The sequence below is a fragment of the Haemaphysalis longicornis genome, unplaced genomic scaffold (genome assembly GCF_048455015.1).
Source record: "Haemaphysalis longicornis isolate Haplotype H1 unplaced genomic scaffold, Haemaphysalis longicornis Haplotype H1 scaffold_9, whole genome shotgun sequence".
NCBI lineage: Eukaryota > Metazoa > Arthropoda > Arachnida > Ixodida > Ixodidae > Haemaphysalis > Haemaphysalis longicornis.
Genome location: NW_027526460.1, coordinates 107,539,257 through 107,551,469, shown reverse-complemented (window position 1 = coordinate 107,551,469; position 12,213 = coordinate 107,539,257). Strand labels below are relative to the sequence as shown.

At 47.4% G+C, this 12,213-nt stretch overlaps 1 protein-coding gene across 1 annotated transcript; it reads right to left on the bottom strand.

Annotated features, from left to right (window-relative positions):
- Positions 1-9,867: 9,867 nt before the first annotated feature.
- On the bottom strand, positions 9,868-10,848 carry LOC144153346 (arylamine N-acetyltransferase-like). The gene is made up of 2 exons (XM_077684997.1): positions 10,169-10,848; positions 9,868-10,102 (listed from the first exon to the last, which is right to left on the bottom strand). The coding sequence occupies exons 1-2, from the start codon at positions 10,846-10,848 to the stop codon at positions 9,868-9,870; spliced, it is 915 nt and encodes a 304-aa protein (XP_077541123.1).
- Positions 10,849-12,213: the final 1,365 nt, after the last annotated feature.

Sequence of the window (12,213 nt, the reverse complement as noted above, 5' to 3'; positions counted from 1 at the left end):
CGTTCAGCGTGGAGGCGTTTTGGTTTGTCTTCCCAACCTTTGCGGAGGCCGCTTTCGCAAACCTTATCTAATTTGTCGCTGCGCTGAGTGAAAATGGCACACGCAGCGATTTTCTATTATTTTTTTATTTTGTTCTCAGCGCTATATTGACGATGTAAATACCACGGTGTTTCCATTGCAACGTTGGCCACAAACTATCGTAACTTGTTCGCACTGCGTATAGCAACCCGTCGCCAGGAGGCGCGGCATGTACTGAAAACCAGGCCTTCCATTTTTCGTATTTCAATTAATCCAAAAAGTACTTATAGTAACTGCAGAAAAAATATTTCAATTTTGTCCCGTCTCGCACTGGAACTGGAGAAGACTTTAGCTGGGTTGGCTGCTTTTTTAACCCAGTCAAATTACTTGCTGTTATATGTAAATTAAAACCTTTGTGTGAAAAACTGATGCTTAAAGAAATTTTAACTAGAATAGTCTCTGTTTACATGTCTGAATATAAATATACCTGCAACCATTCTTTATAAGACTACCTTCTGACATGTGTTTATTGTTATGTTTCAGTGTTTTGTTCTCTAATGTATTCTATGTTGGGGAATATAGTGATTTCCCCAATATGGGCTACTGTTTTACTTCATTTTAAGCTGAGTGCTATTCTGTTGTTTCTTTTCTTTTTCAAATAAGAAATAGTGTGCTCCTTGGTTTATAATTACAATTTGATTATCTTCACTAGAGTTTCTCCCTGCAGTTTTTCCATTAGGACGTCCTAGTGTGTCCATCCTATTCACGCATTATGCACACTTTATGGAAATAAAGTACAATTTATTTGAATTCAAAGCGTATTTATGTATTCTTTCTTAGTTGTTTTCTGTCTCTCGAGTGACCCACGAAACGATGTATATAGCATTGGGTCGCGCATCTAGTGGCATTTTATGGCGACGACAACAATAGACAGGAAGAAAGGCAAGCGTCCTGGTGCACGCTGAACGGCAACACACTGAATGAGAACGATAGTGGAAAACTATAGTAAACAGACGAGGTAATCTTCGTCCTAAAACTCGATCAATCATGTACATACGCCAGATATCGCCCAGCTCCGCTGTTCCCGTAGCTTTCCTCCTACACATACGCACTTTCTACCACTACGTACGCTCGTATGAATTGGCCGTGGGCTCGCTGCCGGCGCACTTGGACTTTCACGCCAACGAGTGAAACCCGAAACCGCCCGCAGTAACTAGGGTGGTGGTGCGGTGCGCAATCATCCCATGCAAAACCTTCATTGAAAAGGCACACACACACACACACACACACACACACCACACACACACACACACACAAACACACACACACACACACACACACACACACACACACACACACGCACACGCACACGCACACGCACACGCACACACACACACACACACACACACACACACGCGTGCGCGCACGCACGCACGCACGCACGCACGCACACATACATAAACACACACGCGCACACACACACACACGCACACACACGCACGCGCACTCCCACAGAGCACGCACTCACGCACGCGCACATGCACCTACTTGAACACACACACGAACGCACGCGCACACGCACAAACGCACACCCGCACACACACAAGCACGCATGCACACGCAAACGCGCACACGCCCTTAAACGCGTACACACACGCACGTACACGCACGCACACACGCACGCACGCACACATAGGCACGCACTCAGGAACGCGCACACGCACCCATGCGCATAACGGACGCAGGAGTACATGTACAGACATGAAAAGGCACACGCACGCACGAAACAAGCCCGTGCACGCACACACACGCGAACACACACACGCACGCGTGCACACGTATGCATGCCATAAGCTCGCTATTGAGGCAGGGAGAGGGGTATGTGAGGAAGATAATTCTTTCGCTGCCGGCGCTAGAATGTGGTGAGGTCGCTATATGGTAAAAGGTTTGCAGGGGTTGCGTCCGCCGTACTGCGAGGCATCTACATCTGGTCTTTAGTAAAAGGGAGCTCACCACCCCAGCGAGCCTCTTTTGCCGAAGTGCATGTTTCTGGGAATCCGGAGTACGATGGTGATTGGAGTTTGACCAAGAGCCTGCTATCCGGAAACGTTTCACTAAGATACCGGAAGCGCTTTTGCAGCGTAATTTTGCCTCTCAAGGATATCATGCGAAAGAAATTGTTTTTATAGCACAGAACAAATGTCGAATGTAGGTATGCTGTGTTAATTTCCTCTCGCACAATATTTCGCTTAAAAACACTGAGCAATTGTTATATCATCTGTTAAGCAGTATATAAGTAATTTTGTGGTACACACGAATCTTAATTGACGCAGGTGTTAACGGAAAAAGGCTACTCCACGGCGATGTTTACGCCTCAAGGATTTTAGCCTCTACGAAGACTCTCAGGAACTTGTTTTCCATTCTAGCGTCACAATGAAAGGTCGTTCCCAACGCCGAACTCGCGAGAAAAACTCTGCCTCACAGTATATTTATAGTAGTAGTAGTAGTAGTAGTAGTAGTAGTAGTAGTAGTAGTAGTAGTAGTAGTAGTAGTAGTATTAGTAGTAATATTATTAACAAGAAGAAGAAAAAGAAGAGTATTAGGAAACGGCAGACTGCATCGCAACTTTGCGCGGCCTTCCATACATTACTTGAGCTGAGTTCTGACCTATCCGTTAGAAAGTGCGTGAATCTAATACAACTTACATTTTGTTATTCCCATTAGAGAGACCAGGTTCCATTTCTACGTTGATGACGGTTACGAAATAGCTCTATTGGCTTACATACATACATACAGACATGCATGCATGCATACATACATACATACATGATGATGATGATGATGACAGTTGGGTTTTATTGGCGCAAGGCCGGCTATGAGCAAAGAGCGCCAAAGAAGAAGTTACTGAATTGTGATGAGACCGTACATACTAAAACATGTGACTAAAAGTAAAAGTGACGCAAAACAAAAGACAATGGAGATGGCCGGTGTATAGGGCCAGGATGATTACACGTGATATGACAAGAGCTGCAGAAAGTTCACCTCAGCTAAAAACTTAAAAACACGCTGACTAGAAAACATTGGTTCGTCGGCTAAAAAATATGATGGGTGCAAAGGGATGTGTCGTCTGTATAATTCAGGGAAATGTTTGTGTCGTGTTGTGTCAAGTGCCTTGCATGTGATTAGTATGTGGACTACGGATAGGCCCTTTCCACACCTGCTACACGTGGGTCCCGAAGTTCCAGTGAGCAGGTGGGAGTGCGTCGCATGTGTGTGGCCTATCCGCAGCCTAGCCAGGGCGACTTCAGTGTATCTGTTGTGCGAGTCAGTTATGTAGCGTCCCAGTTGTGGTTTTATTACGTGTAGTTTGTTGTCTGTTTGTTGACTCCAGCGTAATTGCCATGTGTTACGAAGCTGTCGTCTGATGTGTGTCTTTAGGTCGGTGTAAGGTACTGTTGCTATGTCTACTGTATTCGAGAGTGTAGCAGCAGCAGCCATTCGGTCCGCTGCTTCGTTCCCGGCTATACCACAGTGACCTGGTACCCAGCATATAGTTATTTCAAGATTTGAGGCATATGCAGTCATTAGTACCTTGAAAAGAGCATTTATCACATAGTTTTTAGATGACCTTCCTAATGACAGTGCCTGTACAACGCTTAGAGAATCTGTGTAGACGATGGACTTTGGAATTTTATGTTCGAGGATGTGGTTTGAAACGAGTAAAATTCCATATGCTTCTGCCGTGTAAATACTGCTATGAAAATTCATTGTTTTAGTAACGGTAAAATTTGGTCCGTGCGCTGCACAAGATACTGTAGAACCAGTTTTCGACGCGTCGCTATAGAATTCTGCGCACCTGTACTTGTCCTGCAGGAGCAGGAAGTGCTGCAGAATTGCACTCCTGGGTACCCTATTTTTTTCTACTAATGTGAATGATAGGTCGCATGATATAGGATGTAGATGCCATGGTGGAATTAAATTATGGATGGGTGTCTTGTGCGTGTCTGAAAGAGGGACCGTGAGTGCAGAAGCCTCCTCCCTAACTCTGAGAGAGAAAGGTAAGGAAATAGATGGCCTGTTTAAAAAAGAGTTGCAAGTTTGATGTATTGTTCATGATGGGATTAAAAGGATGGTTGGTAAGGGACACAATCTTAGATGCATATAGCAGGTCAACATACTCCCGCTGATGCCCTAGACACCACTTGTCGCACTCGACATAAAGGCTTTCGACAGGGCTAGTGCGGAAAGCGCCGCATGAGAGGCGAAGGCCAAGATGCAGCACTGGGTCGAGCATTCTCAGTGCGGTCTTTGTCGCCGACCCATACACGACACTGCCGTAGTCGAGCCGAGACCCCACCAACGCTGCGTACAGGCGCAGCAGGAGTTGTTTGTCGGCCCCATAAGATTGATGTGAGAGAACCTTAAGAATATTCATTGTTTTTAGGCATTTGCATTTGAGCTGTTTGATATGAGGAATGAATGTAAGTTTTTCATCGAATAAAATGCCTAAAAACTTGTGCTCCTTGTTCACAGGAATTGGCACATTCGCAAGAGTGATGTCTGGGTCCGGGTGGACCCCACGCGTCCTGGAGAATACAACACAAGAGCTCTTTCCGGGATTAATTTTAAAACCATTCTTGTCTGCCCAGCCGGCAAGCTTCTTGACGCCGAGCTGGACTTGACGTTCGCAGATGGACATGTTACATGATTTAAAGGATATCTGGACGTCGTCTACATACATGGCATAAGAGATTGTGGGTGGCAATGCCTTTCCAAGAGAGTTCATCTTAACTATGAAGAGCGTGCAGCTCAACACTCCACCTTGCGGCACGCCATTTTCTTGCACATGTACCTTTGACAGTGCAGAACCAACTCTGACGCGAAAGTTTCTCTCCGACAAATAACTAGCAAGAGTGTTAAACATATTACCAGAAACACCGAATGACTTGAGGTCAGTAAGGATTCCATAACGCCAAGCGGTATCATAAGCCTTTTCGAGGTTGAAAAACACAGTTACGCAGTACTGTTTATGCACGAAGGCATCCTTAAAGGGACCCTGCAACACTCTTTGAGCAGTGCAAGTAAACCTGCGCCACGTTTAGATTACACTGCCAGGAATACCTGAGCCAAATATTACACGTGCACGTGAAGCGGTGAGCGCGCAAATCGATGTGAAAGACGCGGAAAAACAAACCGCTCTCTCTTCAGTTGTCCTCATTATGCATGGCCTGAGGGAGGTCACATAGGCCATGGCTGCCCGATCGGCTGTCACTGGTCAACTTCGCGGGTAGATTCTCCCATTTCCGTCGTCGTCATCGCTGTGTACGAACCTCTTCTATGCCTGAACCTGTAGGCACAGTTTTGCCGTTTCTTTGGTGTTTTGAGTGCCCGCGGAGTTTGAGTGATGAGCTCAATACTTCCCTTTCAACGGGACCACTCGACTACAAACGTTTATTGCTTCAAAAACGCCCTGCGAGCCCGAGCGCGCACTTGCGAGCAGGCACCCATGCCTGCTTTTTTGTGGCACCAGACCGGAAACAGGCCCCTCCGCGTTGCGGAGAAAAGGACAACACTACCCGGCATGTGATATATCGAAGGCCGCAGAAGAGAACGCCGCGAGCCGCCCCCCTCTCCGGGAGAGAGCGCGCTGCTTTCGTCGCGTTGCCCGCGGTCGAGTTGAGAGGGAACGATTATGCGCGATTTCTCATCGCGCGTAGTTTCGTTAATTGTGAACGGATTTTCATAATTCTTGCGGGAGGAGATTTCTGGGACAATAGATTTTATCCCAAAATACATTACTAGTAGTCGATGGCAAGTGTTGCAGGGTCCCTTTAATATACGATTCAAGAGCTACGAGTTGATCATTCATGGATCGCCCCGCCCTGAAGCCTGCCTGACAGCTCTCGAGGAGGTCGTTGTACTCCAAAAAGTACACGAGCCTCCGGTTTATCATCTTCTCGAGAAGCTTGCACAGGCAGCTGGTCAGGGCAATGGGTCGATAGCTAGCGGGAGAAGAAGGGTCCTTCCCTTCTTTCAACAATGCTACAACTATGGCATATCTCCAAGACTTTGGAATGTGCCCCGAAAGCCATATCTTGTTGAAAAGGTGAAGAAGTGTTACAAGAGTGTCTGTGTGTAAGTTCTGTATCATTGTATATGTAATGTTGTCTGGGCCTGGAGCTGAGGGTTGAGCACCCTCAGCTGAGCACCCCTCATCTCATGAAGCGTGAACTCGGAGTTATAAGAGGTGGCTGACCTGTCATTGCCATGTAAATGCTTCTTTTCGGCCACGAGTTTGTGTTTCATGAAGGTGTTTGTGTAGTGTGCTGAACTGGAAACGTGTTGGAAGTGTTGTGCGAGTGTGTCAGCCTGGTCTTCCAGTGTGTCCCCTGTTGTACTGACCAGGGGCAGGCTGTGTGTATGTTGTCCTTTGAGTTTGCGTATACATGTCCATACCTTGAGTGTGTCTGTGTATGAGTTTATAGAAGTTATGAATGAGCGCCAACTCTCTCGTTTTGCCTCACGGCGCACACGTTTTCCTAACGCCTTGGCCCGTTTGAACAAAATGAGGTTACCCGACGTGGGGTACCGACGAAGGACACCCCACGCCTTGTTCTGGGCCTCTCGCGCCCGCCTACAGTCCTCATTCCACCACGGCCTCCGCTGGTTGCGCGGGGCACCAGAGGCGTGGGGAATGGACTAATCGGCGGCGTCGAGGATGTGCGCCGTGAGGAGTTGTGCGGCTTCATCTACGTGTAGGTGTGCTATGGATGTGTGGTGTAGTTTCGATGTCTCTGTAAATGTGTTCCAGTTAGCTCGTGCTTCATTGAACCTATTATGGGAAGATGAACTGCTTGGGCCTTTACCTATATATCTAAGTGAGGTGGGGAAGTGGTCACTACCATATGGGTCAGTTCCCACACCCCACTCGAGAAGAGGAAAGAGAACTGCGGAGCCAATAGCCAAGTCAAGACATGAGTATGTGTTGTGTTCTATGTTATGATATGTCGGCTGTTTATTGTTGAAAAGGCATGCTCCAGAAGATGTCAGGAATTTCTCTATCAGGTGACCTCGGGCATCCGTTCTGGAAGAGCCCCAAAGAGAGTTGTGAGCATTAAGGTCGCCTGTAAGGATGTATGGTTCGGGCAGCTGGTCAACCAGCGCCTCGAAGTCGGAGCTCGTAAGTGCAACATCACGAGGAATGTATATGGAGCATACCGTTATCAGCCTATTAAATATTATTGAGCGAACGGCTACAGCCTCAAGGACGGTGTTCAAGGAGACAGGGTGGCATGCTAAGGATTTGCGGGCGATTATGGGAACACCGCCAGAAGAGTGTGTGCAGCCCTCCCTGTCTTTCCTGTATACCAGGTAACTATTCAAGAAATTTGTGTGTTTGGAATTCAGATGTGTTTCCTGGACACACATTATACTTGGCTGATTTGCATGCAGAATCTCATACACGTCGTCAAGATTATTCAGAAGGCCTCTGCAGTTCCATTGAACAATATTTTCTCTTCCCATTATTATGTGTTCAGAGCTACTGGAGTGTGACTCTTTATGTAGGGTCTTTCGGGGCTTGCACTCTTGGGAGGGGTTTTCTGGCCTTCTCTACTGACCTGGACGTCGCAGCCCGTTCCTTCCGCTGCGATGAAAGCCGGAAGGGCTCGACGTCCATGTCGTCATCTGAAGGCAAGGGGGTGCCCAGCGGACTGGGCCCCCTTGACGTGGTACCCTTTCGGGTGTTCTTTGCCTGCGCTGCCAGTGCCGAAGGCGTGGGGAGCACCACAGATGGCACAGGCAGTGAGGCGAGGGAGGGGGTCACTGCGACTGCCTCCGTCTCCATCTCGTCCGGGCCCTCGCGTGTGCTTCGGGCCGGTGGAGAGGGGGAAACGGTGGGTGCAGCAGCATCCCCACCGGACGTGGATGCCACCACAGCCGCTGTTGGCTCAGCGAGCGGTGCGGAGGCGGGTTGGGCTGCCAGAGGCAACCTTGGGGGGGGCGGGACCAAGTTCGACTCGCGGTACTAGGTCCCCGCTGAAACCAGACGCCGCTCCGCCCCCCGGCGAGCTGCGTCGGCGTACCTCCCCAGGGGAAAAGAGGCGAACCTCTTTCGCGCCTCGGGGAAGGTGATGTTTTCTGTTACCTTTATGTTAATGATTTTTTTCTCTAGTTGCAACTTTTCACAGGCGCGAGAGTATGCTGCATGTGGACCTTGGCAATGCGGGCAGGTAATTTTGGTAACAGTGCAGTTGTCGGATAGATGATCATGCTGGCCACATTTGGCACATGTTGTTCTGCCACGACAGGAGTTGGTACCATGCCCGAACCTCTGGCACTTAAAACAGCGCCGCGGGTTCGGAATGTATGGCCGGACAGAACGACGGATGAAACCTGCGTTGATATGCTCGGGCAGTGTGCAGCGGTCGAAAGTCAGAATCAGATGTTTGGTGGCTATTTCTTTATCTCTCCTAATGACGATGCGCCTTACTGCTGTCACGCCTTGATCTTTTAGGCCTTCGAGCAGATCGGTCTCTGTCTCGGTTAGGAGGTCTGGCTCAGATATCACACCCTGGGAGCTGTTGAGGCTGCGGTGGGGTGTGACTCTGATATCCAGGTCTGCCATGCGGGTTTGGCTCATGAGAGTTGTGGCTTGCTTCTGTGAGTTAACCTCAACTAGGACATCGCCAGTTCTTAGTTTTTTAGCATTGTATGTGTTGCCAAGGATAGATTCAAGAAACTTGGATACAAGGAATACAGATTGTGAGGAAAGAGGCTTGGATTTGTCAACCGATTAAACTATCAAAAAACGTGGGTAGTTGTCAGGTTTCGGTGAGTTGACGGCAGGAAGAGGTGGAAAAGATTCTTCGGTGCGGACCCTTTTCAAGGTCCGATCATGTTTGGGAGGGGTTTTACGATTTACCATATGGCATGTAATAGAAGCAGGGGACGGGGGTACTTTCTTCTCAAACCTTACCCTGATAGCCTGAGAGGTCCCGGAGCTCCCTGCCTGGTAGACAGACAGGGAGCCCATCCGCCGGAGCTTGACCTGGGCTCCGACGGCCACCGTTTGAGGATTCTACCCTTCACCTTTAAACACATCACCACGGTAGGTTACAGTTTATGTTGGGGGCTCGGGGTCCGCGGTGTCGCCAACACCGTCACCATGAATACTCAAGGTGCCCCGTGCGGGGCATACATACATACATACATACATACATACATACATACATACATACATACATACATACATACATACATACATACATACATACATACATACATGCATGCATACATACAAACATACATACATACATACATACATGCATACAGACATGCATACATACATACATACATACATACATACATACATACATACATACATACATAAATACATACATACATACAAAACATACATACACAAATACGGAGGTATATACCAGGAAATCCACATTATTCCCCGTTACCTCTTAGCGACGAAATGTCAACCCAGAAATTATTATTAGTCCACAGATCAGGTTCAGTTATTTATGGACAAAGAATACGCCGGAGGCTGGCATTAAAGAGTAAAATACTGATCATTTATTTGTTTCTGTAAAGCACACGGAACACTTATTCTAGTTCTAACTGCAAAATATCATGATTCTGATGCAGTCTCAGGGCATATTAGTTTTTATTCTTTTTTTAGGTGCTATGGAAACAAGCAGTACAAGCAGTTATTCTGATCGAGCTCAAAAGCTGTGATAATGAGCGCTTGTTGACATTCTTCTTATTAGTAATCTGCAACTCAGCGAAATAAAAATATCAGAAATGTACCTATTTTTTGTCCGGCTTTAAACACATCTCACCTTACAGTACGCTCTGAATTCTATCACGGAGGAGTTTAGGTTCGATGTCCGGACTAATCTTAATGACGAATTCTTCTTCCAGAATGCGCAATACCTCGTCCACACTCGTCAGCTGTCGCTGTTCCACTTGGCCACTCCTTGACCGGCGGCAAAAACGACCGTCAACCAGTGTAAGCCAGGCACCATCAACGAAACGCCCCACCATCAGTATGTGGCGAAACAAAGAGCGCGGATGTCTTGAGCCGTACCAGAGCTGAGGAAGGAAGTCAATCCACTTCTGCGGTTGGGGGAACACGTGGTACATGGGGCGCCAGCTTGTTGAGGCACCGGCACGCCCAGTCGTCTTAATGGCCACTTCGATGGTTCCGGCATCGTCAAGTCTTCGAATGCGGTAGGGGTCCAGTTCGCCTTGAACGGGCAGAGCTTGGAATGGGTTGGGTCCTCCAAAACCAACGTCGACGAAGAACTCTCCTTCGGGTCCAAGGTCAACGCACATAAGCATGTGGCCAATAGGCGTCAGTGGTGTGTCCAACGGACGACCCCAGCGAATTCTCGCAGCCCGAATGTGGAAGCGGTAGCCAAGAGTAAGGAGGAGCCTGCCGAGAATATTGTTTAGCTCAACACAGTAACCACCGCGACGTTGCTCGATTAGCTTGCGGAAAACGTACTCATCGTCGAGAAGAGGGTTGTCACCAACGAACGGGTCGATTCCTTGAAAAGGAATGTTTTCCAGCATAGCGGCGATGATTCTGTTCAGCGTGGCCAGGTCAGGAACGCTTGGTGGTGCTGACGCGAGGCCTAAAGTTTCCATACAGAGCAGCAGTTCACGCTCGCTCAGTGGCCCCATACGGATACCACTAAAGTTGAGCTTCCGTTTAGCCGCTTCGGCGAAGATCTCTGCGTCCGGGTGCTCAAACAGTTTGTCATTTCTTGTAGCAGAAGTTGCCGTCCCTGTTTCGCAGACATCCAATGTAGCTGCCATATCGTTGTCGTACCTAGCCTATTCGTGCAAAAGGTTTCTGAAAATGTGAGGCAGTTTTTCTGAGCACGCAAGCACCGATTACCTTAAACCCCTGTCTATATATAAATTTCTATTCACTATAAAACAGTTTTAAAGGGCGCCTGCTTAAACAAATACTTAAAAACAACTTTTTACGACGTTCGGCCGGGTACAGGTCCTTTGTTAACGGAAAAGGTAAAGGCAACTGTATCCGGTGAGTCCTTCTGGCCGATGTACTCAACAAGTATTTTCCTGAGGCATTTTTTGAATGGGCTTTGTACAATTGTAAAGCGATACATGCGCTTCGGAGTTGCTGGGTACTGTATTTTTTGGAGGCAGCACCTCCGAAGTCAAATTTGTGTTACCGTCTGCAGATACATATTGTCAGGTACTCTTAATCGGCACATAAAACATGAAACAACCCTTCTGGACTTCTGATTTACCATGATGAGTACTTCTCCTTCTCTACTGCGAAAATCAATACGTATACTGGATGATCACGAACTACTCGTACAATTACGATCATGGTGTTCTTGATGCATCCTCGTTTCCTAGTATTCATTTTGACATTTGGCCCTAGCCGATCGTACTAGAGCCACTCGCCTTGTTACAGGCTAACGCTCGGATTTCTGTACCCGAGAAATATCCCCCTTTTTTCCCAGCTTCGACGATAGGAAAGAAATCATCGTGTATCCTAAAACAAACGAGGCTCTTACGTTTTCCGCTGCTTAGGGTAAAAGTTGCAATGATAAAGCTAGCACACGGATGAATGTACAATTGTCGCAAACAAATAGTTCTGTATTTATTTCGTTATATTATTTCCTTACATATAGTCACAATAAAACCAGCTTCATCTACGCCTGGATTTAGTTGCTGCGTAATGTTGAGCCAGTTTACGCCTTGAATTTGAATGTTTACCTAAAGTCTCCTGCGTAAGTCGACATCAATAAGCTTGGCAGCAGACAAAGATCCAGGCCACGTTTGGGACGCCTTCTCGCTTAAGGCCACATTTGAATCATATGGCTTTGAAATTTCAATTAGGAACTGTCAGCCTGGTCAATATCGTATTTCACCTCTATTCGAAACACTGTATAGACTGCGTGCTTCTTGGTAAACATTTCACGTATGGTGCAACTATTCCTAATGGTATAAATATGACGCTTACTACTTGATAAGGTTGAGAGAAACAGGCAATAGCAAAAGGAGAGTGAAAATAAAATGGCACATTTGAAAAATATTTTAATTGGAAAAAAATGCTTCGCCTAGCAAAGTGAGCTGCCCGTTTGATTGATTGTAGGGTTAGCGCGCCTACGCACGCAGGCGATGAGGCGCGCCGTAGTCGAGGGC